The 16,935-nt window shown below is 43.2% G+C and overlaps 1 protein-coding gene across 3 annotated transcripts in view; it reads left to right on the top strand.

Moving 5' to 3' along the window:
- The window catches only part of LOC139920320 (unconventional myosin-VI-like), a 149,286-nt gene that overhangs the window by 62,018 nt on the left and 70,333 nt on the right, over nucleotides 1-16,935 (top strand). For all 3 annotated transcript variants that reach the window (XM_078289974.1, XM_078289973.1, XM_078289972.1), the window contains exon 12: nucleotides 5,149-5,293. In XM_078289974.1, the coding sequence (XP_078146100.1) occupies nucleotides 5,149-5,293 (145 nt within the window). The remainder of the gene's footprint in view (nucleotides 1-5,148; nucleotides 5,294-16,935) is intronic.

The raw sequence follows: 16,935 nt of genomic DNA, 5'->3' as shown, positions 1-16,935 counted from the left end.
CATTACTTTTAATGAGGAAAGGGCGCTGGCAGTTGGGGAAAGGGCGCTATGTGTGAACGCAGCCTTAGGGTGCATTTACACCAAGCATGTTTGCAGCAGTTTATTCAAACTCTGGAGTGTTTACTCCTTTAGTTCAGTTTGGTTCAGGTGAGAGCGATGCCATTCGACCACCAAATAACAGCACCGAGACGCCTGAAAATGCAGGTATTGGTCTTCTTCCAAGAGAGCTGCGGTGCGGCTGGTTAGCAGTGAGAACGTAATGTGAAGAAATGACAGAAAACGAGTCAAAAATATGCGGTTTTATGGGTATAAGTGTATGCTCATATTCAGCTATTTCTTCATGTGTTCTTAACCAGTTCTACCCGAAGTTCCCCGGGACCGGGACCCCCACGGCGTAGTGAGGAAAAGTCGCTGTGAAAAGTTTTATAGATGACATGAGTGTTATACTGTTTTGAAAACATGGGGTCTTGAGCTTTCAGAATCCGTAAACCAATTGTATTTTGTCTACAACTATGTCTGATTACGAAGTATTTTAATAATAATGTCGTACAAATATAAACTTCGTAAATATAAGAGCTAGTTGCGTTCATAGACGCTGGGATAATTTTCTCGTCACTCTACAACAACGTGCTTGGTATCGAACAAAACTAGAAATTCCCAGCTTTCCAATGACACCAAACGCATCACGACTGGTATGAACACGAGAAGGAAAATTACGGCAACGAGCGGAGACAAGTCCGTCATGTTTAGCTAAAGTTGGAGTGACTGGAATCGTATTTGTTTTGACTCGGTCCCTCACTTAGAGGGACATTTTATTACATTTTGACAAGTTATTACATTATCCGGCAGTTATTACATTATTGGTTGCTACAGAGCTTCTTGTAAGTCCATGTGACTTTTGTTTACAAGCCGTGGTTCGCTTGTAATCGGGCAAACTAAACGAACCAAGTTTCCCACTCCGGTTCGGACCAAAGGAAACAAACTGTAGGTGCGACCGCTTCCTAAAAGCAGCACAGCAGCTGATCATCAGCAGTAACTGATGATCAGAAGGTGTTAAGTTGGTCAAGTCTTCAGACCGGGCCTGCAGCGCTCTGTGATTGCGTCCGGCCCGCATCAGAAGCCATCCATCTCACAGGCTTCTCTCCTCCACAACGCCACCAGTTCTGCTCCTAAGCAGCTGATGTCATTTCAGGATGCTGCGGTTTGATTGATCACCGTAATATTCGGCCCCCTTCTCCCTTCTTGTCCGTTTGATCTCATCGTCGGGCAGTGATAAATGTTTTTCTAATGTGTGGAGAACTTACCAGCGGTGTCAGAAGAGTCTTCCCCGCATGTCTCCCTCTGCATTCATTATTGATTCAAAGCCGTCGTCATGATAACAGGCGACTTATGCTCTATGTGTGTCTTGAATTCTTTTCACTTGCATCTCAAGGGAAAATCATTAATTACATAGTTTCAAGCACATTGAATTATTTATAGCTATTATTTCAACCATCGTATTTTCTACATTTCAAGGGTCGGCATATTGCAGCATGGATGTCTCAGATGCTCCACCCCACCCTACTCCTCATTTTCCATGGCGTTTCAGACTAACTCCCCCCCCCCCCCACCCCCCACTCCCACCCCCCGGGAGGCTCCGCTTCCATGAAAATGAAGTGCTCCTTTGAACCTCCCTAGTGAAGTTCCCCCAGTTCTCAGTTCCTCCCCTGTCGTTTTCTCCCTCCGCGGGGAGGAAGGGGAAGCGCAGTGTGACGCCTATTAAAGAGGCCGGTTCTCGCGGCGGGGGGGCTATCGCAGTGCGTGTTTTACAGCGACTGAGGCGAGTGTGTTCAGTCGGAGGAGCTAATGATCCGGTTTGAGAGACGAGCCCGGCTAACTGCCAGCAGGCTCCGCGTTAAGCGCTGGATATCGCCGCCTCAGGTGCCTTGAATTTTTCTTTGTTGGGTATTTTAGAAACGCTTCAAGCTCCGTGTCAGTCAGAGGAGTTTGTTTTGTTTCTTCACATATTCCCTTTGAGACGTGTGTTTCACCAAAGGGGTCAAAGGTCAGGGGGAGACAGGAGGAGCATCTCTGGAGGAAGCAGGGGTGTAGTGTCTTGCTCAAGGGCATTTCCATAGGGATGGATGGACACAGTGGCTGTTGCTGGAATCGAACCTGTGGCCGTCTGCTATTGGGATCTTTTTTCTCACACCAGACCATCCTGTTGTCCCACAACTGGTTTGTTTTTTGAGGGTCTGGTTCCCATGCCCCGCCCCTCTGTTTGAAAAGTGATTTTGATCATTTCCAAGCCTTGAAAAGGATGCAAGTTGCGCAAAGAGTCGTAAAAATATGAAAATATATAAAGCAGTCCTGATACACACATGATAGCACCTCTTATGTTGCTGTAAACCCACTGTTCTTTCACATGTAGTGATATTTGTTGGTGTGAAGAATAATCTTCAGCTACAGATGGATGACAGCCATATTATTGCCCAGCCACTATTGATATATTTATAGATTTTAGACATTCTTATCTAGAAAAACTTGCATTGAGTGCAACAATAGAATACATACACTGCAAGAAATCCAGTCAAAACATTAAGGTCTGTAAAAAGGAAGCAATTTTGAAATAGAAAATGTGTAAGAATCTGCTAAAACTCTCCCAAAAGTCCCTGCTAGTCTTCATCTGGCTTGGCAGAAGAGTTGAAGGAGTACACCAACTTTTTTGGCAACTTTTTGACCAACCTGCTTTTGTTCAACAAGGAAATTGATAGCAGATGGGAACGGATCCATACAGAGTGTGCTAAACTGTTGGCAGGCGTTGTTGTGAACTACATAAACACCGTGGACTCAGAGGTCAAACTGCTGCCACTCTGCTCACCACACAGCGAGAAGTTGACCAATTAGTTTATTTGTCAAAACGTCGGTGTCTTCCTTTAAAACAGAGGCTGTTTGGCACCTGAGGAGAGTTTTAGCACCGAAGTCATTTCTAAACAGACTGGGAAAGCAATCAGGAGAGATTGGAAATAATGAAGCCTAATTCACTAGGAATTAAGTTTGAGTCTATGGCTTTATTTTAATATTTACTTTAAGGATTTCCTAACTTTAGTGCTGTCCATAGGTTCTCCATTCACAGTCCGATTCACATCGATTTAATATTGGCTTAGCTTCCAGCGGGTATTGATTCTCCACATTGATCTGAGAAGTGCCTCTAATGCTGTGAGGTGTTGTCACGAATTACAACCAGCCAGTGGGTTTACAAGCACAGAACTCTTATGTACAACTTGATATCAGGATCACAAGCATCCCTGTGTACATGAATAAGCATTTCTCATAAGTCGGATAGAAGCTTGTCCATAAAACTGCCCCAGTGCTTTTACCCCTGACTGCATACTGTATTCAGAGTCAGATGGACGATTGATGCAAGAATTCTTCTTCTTCTTCTTCTTCTTCTTCTTCTTCTTCTTCTTCTTCTTCTTCTTCAATATAGATAGAATAGTATGAACACACCCTTGGATTGCATGTTTGATTACCTTAGACACCAAACAATCACAAATCTTTGGTGCCATTTTTTCCTCTTTGACTCCCAAACTACTCCAACCCTTAAGATCTGACCAAATTCAATGTGGAAAATACAAGGTTCATACAGCGCTTTATGAATAAAGTTCCTAGTGTGTCAGCTTTACTCTTTTCTGCTATGAGCTACCCAGTTCCTATCGGGCTTTGGTCTTTCCCACTGGGACTTACCTAGTTCCTAGCACACGGGTGTTACTGTTTTCTGCTCGCCCACATAATGAGAGTTCTGCGCTGCGCTCACCACTAAACGGGGCGCAGGTCGGCTTGTCATGGAAGTGCATCATCATGGAAGTGCACATCGTAGCAGAAATGCGGGGGGACATAAAAACTGATTTCATTCATTTTCTGCACAGAGATAATGCAGAATCATCTCTTCTAAGCCGAATTTACAAACCCCATCTGGTTGCTGACATGTCAACGTGCAATAACTGTGTTAACGAGATTGTGGTTTTAATTTTGTATCGCACTCTTCCGGAAATTCTCCATCTTTGTACATCGATGCAATGTGATTGAAAAGTGCTTTGAAAGGTCAGCAGCAAAACGGGTCAAAATTGCATAGAAATTTTGAGTGGTGGGCCTTTTGACCAGCAGTTCTCAACCATGTGCCATCGAGGCCCAAGTGTATGCAGGGTTTCATTACAATGAGATACCACAGCAGCTGATTTCAAGCTGCACTAGGTACGAGTGTTATGTAAAAATACACCCATCTTATCAGTCTAAATCTCAAGGTGGGGCTGCAACAGAGAAGAAGTTGGTTAGCATGAGTATGCTGTGTCCAGTTTACTGATGATGTTACATTATTTTTGGGTATTGAAGTTAAAATTTAAAGGGAAAGTTCAGTGATTTTTAGAGGTCTGTCCTATTTATCACTAACCATGTTCAGTGTTATAACATTCAAAACATTTTTACATCACAGTTTTTGTCCCTGAGAAATCAGCACCAGCCGCCTGTTAGCATTTGTTAGCAATGCTAGTGCAAGTCAATGGGGTGTGAAACCATTGCTTTGAAAATCCCATTCAAGTGCTTTGAGACAGTTCTGTTATGTATTCTTACTATTACTACAGCTATGGAAGTAATATGGAATGGCCTCCAAGTGATGTTAAGAGTTATGTTTCATATCCCATTGACTTGTGCTAGCATTGCTAACAAATGATGACAGGAGGTTGCTGCTGATTTCACAGAAACGCAAACTCTAATGTAAAAACTTTTGGCACATTCTAACAGGAGGCTTGATTAGTGATTAGTGATCTTTTGCCTCTTTTCTCCCTTTGGTTGAATCGCTGAACCTTCCCTTTTACATTTTCTCTCCTTTAACTTCTTCTCCTGTTGGTAAAATCGCTGAACCTTCCCTTTAACATTTTTAAACAGTTACCTCTCGCTTCCATTTGGAGGCGCCAGCGTACAAAGTCGGTTCAGATGCAGATTTCACTGATTAGCACACCTTCACTGTAGGAATGTTGTGGTTAGAAATGAGATGAAATTAATGAAAACCTGCAGACTCTTGGGCCTCATGGCGGCACGTGGTTGGCGCCCGCTGCTTTAGAGGTCTGCTGGTAGCCATGCTGACGTTTTGCCCTTCTCCCCGTCTCGCAGGCGGCTGCACCATAAAGAACCAGTCGAGTCAAACCCTGGAGCACTGTGCCGAGCTGCTGGGCCTGGAGGAGGAGGACCTGAGAGTCAGCCTCACCTCCAGGGTCATGCTCACGACAGCAGGGGGCGCCAAAGGAACGGTTATCAAGTAGGAGACCCGCCTTCTCACACACACACACACACACACACACACACACACACACACACACACGCTAAGACACATAACACATTCACTGAGAGACCTAGACATTGACGCACACATACTGAGAGAAACCCATTAACACACAGTTATACGCACACATACTAAGGGACACACACACACTTACACACAAACACACACACACACTCACACATACACACACACACACAAACATACACGCACATAACACATTCACTGAGACCTAGACATTGACACATACGTACATACTGAGGGACGTACACACAAAACACACACATGTACACATACTGAGGGACGTACACACAAAACACACACATGTACACATACCGAGGGACATGCACACACACATGTGCACGCACACAGACACACAAACTGACAACAAACACACACACACAGACATATACAACTTATTAGCACTTGAAAGCTTAACGGCAGGATTGATCGCATATAGGCATGTGTAAGTACATCCGCGAACACACACACACACACACACACACACTCATACTGTGACACACTGGTTGGAGCAGATGGTTGATGGGCTTCTTGTCTCGTTATCTTATCACTGTCCAGAGAGACGGGCGAACACTTACTCACTTCAGCTGACATCAGAGCGTACAGTAAACTGGAGTGAGGCAGTAGCTGGTTAGCCGCTCCTCGTCTCGGTTGTTCCATCGCTGTCCACAAAGACAGCCGATCACATTTAAATGCAGTCAGTATTGATAGAGTAATCTGGTGAGCCATCTGGACGCTCCAGTGAGGCGGTGAGTCTGGACATCTTAAGACGTCTTTGATTTGAAAAGTTCACGAAAACTTCTCTGGAAAGCTGCTGTACAGATGGAAAAATCCCCCCCTTGGATATTTATTTACGTTGGTAAATATCATCAATCTGTGATGTTCAGTGAATTCCAGGAGTAATTTTGTGATGACGTGTTGTAATTTACTTTTTTTTTTAAATTTGGTTTGGTTTAACCCACTTTCCCTCATCCTGCCTCGTCTACTTCTACTTCAGTTACTGATCTCCTACGTTTCCCAGAATGCCTTTCAACAACCCACAAAGAAGGGGGGTGAACTTGTCGCTTTCGATCAAAGGAGGGTGTGTGGGGTGTGTACATACAGCTAGCTGACCAACTAGTTTGTGAACATTGTGAACATTATGATTGCGGCCACACCCCACCATCTTGTGACTGCATTGCATTCTGGTCTATTTCCTGCCTCTCTCCTCTTCTACGATGGATTTCTCCCTGTATGATTGTTGAACGTCTCTTGGTGCAAAATGGCGGCTCTAGAAAGAAGCCCTCGCTCTTTGATTCTGAGGGACTGACACCAAAACCTGACGTTTACCGCTGATGTTTTACATCCTGAAACATTTTCTCATATCAAACTCCATCGTAGATAGCCTACACAGATGTCCATATTATCACTGGAATTAGAAAAATACACCGCCAAACAATAAAATAGACCCAGAAATTCAGGGTACATCACAAATACCCGTTTGTGCAGATTGTTGCAGTGTTGTAGCGTAGACTTTCCCTTTAACATCAAAGCAGAAATATGAAACATCCTTGCATAATCTCACTTTATTCCAGTTGTCTGACCTTCACAAGTTTGTTGTGACGCGCCTTCGAGCCCCATCATCCCTTATCTCCTCACAAACCCCTGTGATCTCGGCAATGTCACCACTTCCATATTCATACAATTTTAGATGGGACAAAACATCAAAAGAAATTACCAATAGTTCAAATTACCAGCAGCTTTTTGGTCATTTCTACACCTCAGTGCCCCTGAGAGCCCGACAGCTGTCTAGACACGAGCTTGTTTATGTGACACCCCATATGTAACGGGGTTATGGTATATGCATGGCAATTTTCTGAAGTGACTGTTAGGAGCGTATGCTAAACTGTGAGAGGCCTCATTTACATGCACTGTGGGAAATTAAAGTGACAATTGCATGTTGGAGCACATATGGCGCTCTCCTCCTGCTGCAAGAAAACACTCAACACGCACTCAGGAATTCACATCATCACCACTGTGTCTGTGTCTGTGTCTGTGTGTGTGTAAAAGAGGCTGTGTGTGCTGTAGACTTAATTGCCAGGGCTTAGTGTTGTTCTACAATGTGCTGCAGGTCCTTTACTTCACATGGTGTTGATTTCTTAAAGGAACATGCCGTGTTTTGGGGGGATTCTCTCATTGGTCAACTTAGCCGTTAAGATCGTTGGCTCCGGTGTTTTCATGCTAACACTTTAGCATACACTGTGTTGAGTGATAGTAGGCGACTAGCATTATCTCAAAAGTGAGAAAATGAGAACTTGTAGCAGCTATAAAAGTAAATGATAAGTAACCTTCAGTGATATTCTGCTAAGCCTGGCAGTTTTGTGTAGGAGATTGACAACATTTACACAAAATATATAAATAACATTCTGTTTTTGAACTACCGGGGACTACTTTCCTTGTTTATATGAGAAGTGAAGGTGTTTGCCGATGGGAGACGGTGTACAGCTACAAATCACTGCACAGCGGATGAATACGTGGTTGTTCACCTGAAATACAGTAGTTCCAAAAATAAAAAAAAAGCTATATTGAGTTAACAATATTTCATTTTTAAAATTGATGAATCTACAGGTCATATAATGAAAACCACTAACCTTTTATTACTTAAGTCAGTCAGTCAGTCTTCTTTTGGATTTTACCAGTGCCCTGCTATCACTCAAGTGTATGCTAAAGTGTTAGCATGGAGCCTGCTATCACTCAACATAGTGTATGCTAAAGTGTTAGCATGGAGCCTACTATCACTCAACATAGTGCTAAAGTGTTAGCATGGAGCCTACTATCACTCAACATAGTTTACGCTAAAGTGTTAGCATGGAGCCTACTATCACTCAACATAGTGTACGCTAAAGTGTTAGCATGGAGCCTACTATCACTCAACATAGTGTATGCTAAAGTGTTAGCATGGAGCCTACTATCACTCAACATAGTGTACGCTAAAGTGTTAGCATGGAGCCTACTATCACTCAACATAGTGTACGCTAAAGTGTTAGCATGGAGCTTACTATCATTCAACATAGTTTACGCTAAAGTGTTAGCATGGAGCCTACTATCACTCAACATAGTGTACGCTAAAGTGTTAGCATGGAGCCTACTATCACTCAACATAGTGTATGCTAAAGTGTTAGCATGGAGCTTACTATCATTCAACATAGTTTATGCTAAAGTGTTAGCATGGAGCCTGCTATCACTCAACATAGTGTACGCTAAAGTGTTAGCATGGAGCCTACTATCACTCAACATAGTGTATGCTAAAGTGTTAGCATGGAGCTTACTATCATTCAACATAGTTTACGCTAAAGTGTTAGCATGGAGCCTGCTATCACTCAACATAGTGTATGCTAAAGTGTTAGCATGGAGCTTACTATCATTCAACATAGTTTACGCTAAAGTGTTAGCATGGTGCCTGCTATCACTCAATACAGTCTATATTGCTATATAGTTGGATGTCGGATGTCACCTCAACTTTCATTTTCATGCCTTATCGTCCATACCTGCTACATTCATCGTTTGGTGAAATATAATCTGGCACGGTAAAAAAAAATCACATTAAAACTGCTTTGAACTGATATCAGAAAGATATTTAGATCCCGGCTGAAGTAAACGATGCAGAGAGCAGCGATGGACGACTACGACTGCTCGTCTCAGCTTTAATTTGCTGCTATTTTCACCCCGGATTTCAGCGTCGGTGCAGGCTGTTGCATTGACATCTATTGAAAACGTCAAAACGTTTGCTGGGTAACGTCAGACAGAAAGGCAGACAGATGGGCCTGCTGTTCTTAACCCCCCCCCCCCTTCCCCAGCCAAGTCCCTGTCTGCATTTAGCCTTACCTCAGTCACTCTAATGCCTGTGATTGTTTTGCTGGCAGCTTGGCCCCAGCACACACCGTCTGAATGCCAAGCCACTCGCCTCAATTTCAAACCTCCTACGCTAATGTTTATTTCTCCACTTTAATCTGTGCAGAGAGAAACTGGAGCAGATGAATAAAAAAGCTGCTTTCTGTCTCGCTCTCTCTCTCTCTCTCCAAGTGTCAGTTGAAGTGTTCCTGTCTGTCAGTTAATCTCTTGGTGGATGGACACGAGTCTGGTAACACTTTATTCTTGTGCTTACTTCCATTTTTCTGTTTATTTATTTTTTCAAAGCAGATTAAATGTGCTAGGTGTAGCATTTCAGCATCAATGAATCATTATGACATCAATTTTGAGACATTAGTATAATTACTGTAAACAAACCAGACCCTCAGCGGTCAGCCTGCCAGCCTCTACCAGCCTCTACTCTGCATCCTCCATAGTTTCTCCACCTGGTGGATCTGGAGGGAAATCTGCTGGATCGCTTTACGGCACAAAACAGGAAGAGGTTCTTCTTCTGTTCTTCCAGAGCAAACGGAGCTAAAGCTGAAAGAGTTTCTGGCAGCAGATGGTGGAAGGAGGGAAAGGAAGATGGAGAAATCACTTCCAACATGTTAGAGGGAGGGGGAGGGGGGGCAGGAAGCAACGGGGCTTATGGGAAATGTAGTCTTAATGTGGAGAAACACTAGAACTAACAATGCTACTGGTGGGAGTTAGAGGCTTTAGAGGTAGAGATAGAGGTATTACAGAGATTTCATCATCTCAACCCAGAGATCACCTGTCAATCAAGCAGTGTGGGCGGAGCTTGGATGATGCAGCTTGAGTTTCTGTAGGCGGCGCTCTCTTCTGGATACAGGTTACAGGTCGGATCACTGTTGTGTCAGAGCAGTCGGCCACAGTGAGAAGCAAAACAGACATTTATTTATGTGAGAACGGATTATTGCTCCAATTTCGCAATTAATCCCGACAATAGCAAAGCGAGAGCGGTAGGTGAGTTATAATGAGGTGGCAGGTCGGATTCCCTGCCAGCCGTCTGCATCACTTAAGCTGGTTATTTTTATGGGTTATGTAAGGAGGAAGAGCTTGATGTGTGGCTCTGAGAGAGAGAGAGAGAGAGAGAGAGGGAGAGAGGGAAAGAGAGTTATTAATCTGACGTTTATCTTTATTTTTCCTTTATTTAGCTATTATTTCCCCTTCTATATGCGTTGGTAACACAGATCTAATTACATGCCAATAAAGCAAGATGGAAATGAATTTGTGAGAGAGAGAGGAGAGACAGGCAGAGAGAGAGAATGAAAAATGGCAGGAGAGACAGAGGGAGAGATGGGGAGAGAGGAAAGGGAGAGAGAGATATAGAGATCGAGAGGTAGAGGGAGAGAGAGAGACATGCAGGTCGAGAGAGGGAGAAAGATAGAGACAGGGAGGAAAAGTGAGAGAGACGGAGAGGGAGAGATGATGAGAAAGTGAGAGAAGGAGGGAGAGAGGGTTTGAGGAAGAGAGAGGGAGATGTGGGAGAGGAAAGAGGGAGGAGAAAGAGAGAGACATTCAAAGGTAAAGAGAGAGAGAGTGTAACAGAGAGAGGGAGGAAGAGTTAGAGAAAGATGGGGGAGAGGGTGGGGGAAATTAAAGGAGAGAAAAAGAGGGAGACAGATGGAGAGAGAGTGTGAGAATGAGAGAGAGAGAGATGGAGAATGGTGATAGACTGAGCATCAGATAGAGAGAGAGAGAGAGAGAGAGAGAGAGACAGACGGAGAGAGAGACAGAGAGAGACGGAAAGGGAGAAAGATTAAAATCCAGACAGGCAGAATTGTACTTTACATTTCTTGGGAGGGGAACATCTAATGTGAAGTGAGTGTAATTTTGTTGAGGAGAGAGAGAGAGAGAGAAAGAGAGAGTGGGAGGGTAACAAAGAAATAGGAGCTGTCAATCATGTTGACCCGGCCGGGCGAGGTCAGCAGCTAACAGCTTGTGGAAGTCTGGGGGAGATCAGTCAGTCAGAAACTCCAGAAACTTCCACAGACTCCCCGCATCCATCTACGACTCAACAAATCCCTCTGTTACTTAAAAGAATTCAGTTCTGTTTTGTTTTTTTGGAGATTGGCCCGTTGGTCAGCTCACACGTTAAAGCAGAGTCAATTTTGTTCGAGTCCCAAGTCAGTGTCAAGTCAGTGTCAAGTCTCAAGTCTAAATGTAGATCGTCAAGTCCATGTCATTAATGTCAAGTCTCAAGTCTAAATGTAGAACAGCAAGTCAAGTCAGAACAAATCAAGAGTCCAGTATCAATTTAATATCTTAAAGAAAACTAAATATCTAGGACTTTTCAATGCAATATGGTTTTAATAGGATAAAAACTTGGTAAGAGCATCATGAGTTTGATTTCTATAATCAGTTTCAACTTCAATAAATTCAATCATTCCATACAAATTCAGAAAACAGAATTTAAATTCAGTCGTCCGCTGGAACAAATCTCATCACTTTCAATCTAAGTCATTTACACAAACACAAGATCTCAAGTCAAGACTTTAGAAACCTTTTCAAGTCATCAAAGTACAAGTCAGAGTCAAGTCCCAAGTCACCAGAACCCAAGTCAAGTCAAGTCTCAAGTCTTCTCTTCATGCAGCAAGTCAAGTCTCAAGCTATTAAAACTATGACAACACCATAATGGAAAAATACGTCATTAAGAGCAAAAGTCCTGCATTCAAAAGTTTACTTCAGTAAAAGTATAGAAGTATTAGCAGTAAAATGTACAGCAGATAAATGTAGTGGAGGAAAAAGTACAAGATTTCCCTCTGAAATGTAGTGGAGGAAAAGTAGAAAGTCTCACAGAATGGAAATACTCAAGTAAAGTGCCAGAACCTCAAAATTATACTGAAGTACAGAACTTGAGGAAATGTACTTTACTTTCCACCTCTGATGAATTGTGATACCTTGGTGTGATTAAACATGGAAAGAAAAGCTTCATATTCGCACATTAAAAGATGACTTGGACATTTTAACATTCATCAGTCATTTTTTTAGTGTCATTTTTTTCTCTGTTTAGTGTTGCATTTGATGATACGCACCTAATTCAGTCTTGATCGTTATTTTTGTGCTTTTTGGATACCTGTAATGGTTTCATTACCATAAACAAATGAGACCATGGTGGAGACGATTGGTAGCCGCTATCTCATGTCAGTAGGATTGTAAGCCAATTGTACCCATTGTACCCAATTTCCCCTCGGGGATCAATAAAGTATTTCTGATTCTGATTCTGAAGTGATAAGTGTTCCGAAATTAAGTTTTCTGTTTGGCTTCACTGAAGAGGAGAAAGACATTTTTCCATCGGCCTTTCACTCCCTCCAAATTTTGCAGTTGCAAGAAATCCTGAACATGGAGATGAGGCGCAAGGTAGACTTGCTTAGTCTAAAAATAGTACGGTTTTATTAAACTTCCACTGAAGAGTGTGACGTTTCAGCCATCGAAGGCAGGAAACAGGTGAATATGGGAACGGGGGAAGGATCTCAGTTGGGAACAGCTGGTGACTTTTCTTATTGCATCCGATTGCGAGAAATTCAGAAAGATTTAGCTTACCGTATTTCCTCTGATATTGGCCCGGGCCTTTATTTACCTCAACTGCAGAGGGTACCAGGCCTTTATTGGAAGCAGGCTTATATTAGAGACAGGCCTTTATTTCTAATTCCCTCTGTTTGATAAGTATATTTGCTCATATTTTAGTACGAAGCCTCCTTGTTTTCTGATCTGCTTCTGTTGGGGTTCGTTAGGTAGACGTTTTTTTGTTACTGCAATGCATTACGATAATTACGGTAATCGTCGACTGTGCCATCTTGTGGCACTTGTACGTTACTACAAACTACAGTTACAAACAGGCAGCAGGAGTTTACCGGTATCCACCGTTGTTTTTTCCTTTGTTTTTTTCCCCGGCCTGTATTTGAGGCCGGCCTTTATTTGTTCGTGTCGACCACGGCCCCGGCCGTTATCGGAGACCCGGCTTTTAATTGACTACCGGCCACTATTAGAGGAAATACGGTACCTTTGCATCCTGCAGTCGTACCGCACACGATTCTTTCCTTACTGTAATCCAGTGTACAGCAGAACTGAGTCAGTATATTGTAACACAAAGCACAAGTGTCTCTCAACTATATATCAGACCATTCCTCGTAGCTTCTGACAACTGAAAAAGAGCAAAATTGGATTTTTTTCCAATCAGTTCCTTCTGAGGACGGAGCCAAAGTGCAGCGGCAGTTCAGCCAGCCGGCTTCAGAGAGAGGAACTCGCACAAAAGGCGACATCAGTAATTACATTCAAAGAAAAAAAAAAAAAAGAAGTTCACGGAGCAACGCTGAGGTACGGACAGCTTGGTAGGGAATACATATTAGGCTACTTGTACGATTAGTGTCCTGACATTATGCCGCCCTGGCATTTAGACCTCTTGGTTTTTAAATGAGAGGGCATCACGGCGGTATTAAAACCTCTGGCTCCTGCGCTCTCGCTCGGCCGTATGAATTAAACATGGCCGGTCGCGGAGAGAGAGAGAGGCCAGGGGTGAAGGCCGAGAGCTGCGGGGATGTTAGCGGGCGGCGAGAGGCGATAAGTCGGGTTTAAAGGCCCGGTCCGCCGCCGCAGCTTGGTTTCCCCCCCCCCCCCCCGCTGAGTGACCCCTCTACAGGCCCGGGTCAGATTTATTCACACACATCAGACACATCGCTGACTGAACAAAAGGTACTGCAGCAAGTCGAGCATCAATCTGATTCGTCACGATATAAACCGGAAACACACGGCCCAAAGGACACACCCAATCATGTCTCTACGAACCAGTAATCCCTTAAAATAACCTTACATTTACATTCATTTACATTAATTCACCCCTTAAAGGTCCCATATCATGTGAAACAGGACTCCCCTTGCCTCTGTGATGATAAAGGAGTTGGATGTGTATCTAAACATGGTGAAAGTATCAAAACTAAATCCACACAATCCATATTAGAAAAGCGAGCCTCTAAACGAGCCGTTTGGACTTCCGTAACTTTGTGGCGTCACAAAGGTTCGCTCATTATCATTTCTGTAAGAAATAACAGACTAACAAAGTGTTTTTTTCAAAGCGGTCGAGCGGTCGTCATCGTTTATTACCGGAGAGTTTTCCCTACCTGTAACCGCCGGGCCGCGGCGTCTCACGTTTCACTCTCGAAACGGTCAGCCAATCGGAACAGAGGGCTCGTTAATATTAATGAGCCTTAAAGACACGGCGACAGAAACGGCCTGTTCTTGGTAAGGCTCAGAGAGATGCTGGAAAATGAACGTGGAGAAATGGATTGAGAGTGTTTTTGGTTCATGACACCACACGAACGGGACCTTTAAGAAAACCCTGCGCATGTGACCTTTTAACTTTAAAACTTCAATCTTATATCCACATTTAGACAGAGAGTCAGATTTATTCATGAAGTGATTTTAGGGACAGATTTGTCACAAGATCTTTACAGAGCAACAAAGGACACAAATACAAATGTACAAATGTAAAAACAAGCGAGAACTAACCTGTGTGTATGTGCCTGGCTTTGTTCACACAGCAGTTTACTGGATCGAAGGCTCATTCAACTCTGAAAGGTTTTGTCTTCAGTCTTTTGTCTGACAGTATGTGACAGGTAAACGGGTAAAAGCTTTGTTTACATCTAAACTCTCAATTCTGATGTGAATGCACACAAGATGGTCGAGTAAATTACAGACTGCAGCTTTAAAGGGAGCTGCCCTGTGTGCGATGGGTCACAGCATCAAAGACACAGTACCATAGCGTTAGCTGCAGGAAACAGACAGAAGTATTTCCCACGGCGTTGCATGTGGCTTGAAAGGAATGTGCAGAGGAGATAATTTGTTGTTGTATTTATTCTGAGCGTTGGGAGCATGAAGAGTTATTCTGTCCTTACATATGTTCTGTGACGCTGTGATCACGTATGAGAGAGAAGTGCTACAAATAAGAAAATAGGCAAAGATAGCTTTGTTTTTTATTTACCGTTCCCAAGTCTATGCAGATATCATGTTTCATATTAGGTTTATCATATTAGGTTTTATTAGCACCTATAAAGCACTTTTTCTTCTCTGAATTGAAAAATATTATAAAAAGTTTAGTTTAAATTAGTGTATGGATTTACTCAAAAAAAAAATGTGTACATTGGTTCCATATAATTGAAATCAGCACTACTGATTTGCTTTGGATTTAATTAATTGTAATTTACTGCATAGCCTAACGAGTAGAAACATAACATCTTTGAGTAAATAACACATTATAATTTTGTAAAACTGACAACCAATCTTTCCCTGTTTTTTCAGTGGAGATCACAGAGAGTTTGCATGGATCTCAAAAATGCTAAAGGTGGTTTAAAAGGAATGTGCAGAAGAGAGAGAGAGAGAGAGAGAGAGAGAGACGGAGAGAGAGAGAGAGAGAGACGGAGAGAGAGAGAGACAGAGACAGACGGAGAGAGAGAGAGACAGAGAGAGACGAGAGAGAGAGAGAGAGACAGAGAGAGACGAGAGAGAGAGACAGAGACAGAGAGAGACGGAGAGAGAGAGAGAGAGAGAGACACAGAGAGAGAGAGAGACAGAGACGGAGAGACAGAGAGAGAGAGAGAGAGACAGAGAGAGAGAGAGACAGAGAGAGACGAGAGAGAGAGACAGACAGAGAGAGAGAGACAGAGAGAGAGACAGAGACAGACGGAGAGAGAGAGAGAGAGAGACAGAGAGAGACAGAGAGAGAGAGATGGAAAAAGAGAGAGAGAGACGGAGAGAGAGAGAGAGAGACGGGGAGAGAGAGAGAGAGACAGAGACAGACGGAGAGAGAGAGAGAGACAGGTGGAGTTTAGCTGTAGTTATTCTGATCATCAGGAGTTTCCTCTCTCTCCTTCAGTTCACTGCAGCGGTTGTGTAGTTGTGAAGTTGTGTAGTTGTGAAGTTGTGTAGTTGTGTAGTTGTGTAGTTGTGTAGTTGTGTAGTTGTGAAGTTGTGAAGTTGTGTAGTTGTGTAGTTGTGAAGTTGTGTAGTTGTGAAGTTGTGAAGTTGTGTAGTTGTGTAGTTGTGTAGTTGTGAAGTTGTGTAGTTGTGAAGTTGTGTAGTTGTGTAGTTGTGTAGTTGTGAAGTTGTGAAGTTGTGTAGTTGTGAAGTTGTGAAGTTGTGAAGTTGTGTAGTTGTGAAGTTGTGTAGTTGTGTAGTTGTGAAGTTGTGTAGTTGTGTAGTTGTGAAGTTGTGTAGTTGTGAAGTTGTGTAGTTGTGAAGTTGTGTAGTTGTGAAGTTGTGTAGTTGTGTAGTTGTGTAGTTGTGAAGTTGTGAAGCCGGTCCGGAGCAGAAACTCCGGCTCGGCGGCAGATTAACGCGCCGCTCTTTATCTCGCCCCTGCGATCGGGTCACTCTTTTGTCTGCCGCTATTGAACCGCACGCTCGCGCGCTCAGGAGCAATTACGATACCTCCGCAGAGCCCGCCGCCGGTTATTTTTTCCGACGCTATTTTATGGCCGCTATCGCGCTCCCGATCTCTCTTTTTCAAGTTGTCAATAACACAATTATCTGCTTGGAAAGTCAGGCAAGCCCCGCTCATTTAAACCGAGCTGCAGCTGAGTGGGCTCGCTTCATCTTCAGGCAGGGCTTTATATTTACATTTAGATTTTTAGGCTTTTAGTTGACACTCTTATCCAGAATAAACAAACATTACAATCAACCAGCATTAACAAGTGCAA

Source organism: Centroberyx gerrardi, chromosome 18 (genome assembly GCF_048128805.1).
Source record: "Centroberyx gerrardi isolate f3 chromosome 18, fCenGer3.hap1.cur.20231027, whole genome shotgun sequence".
NCBI lineage: Eukaryota > Metazoa > Chordata > Actinopteri > Beryciformes > Berycidae > Centroberyx > Centroberyx gerrardi.
This window is presented reverse-complemented; position numbering and strand designations above follow the sequence as displayed.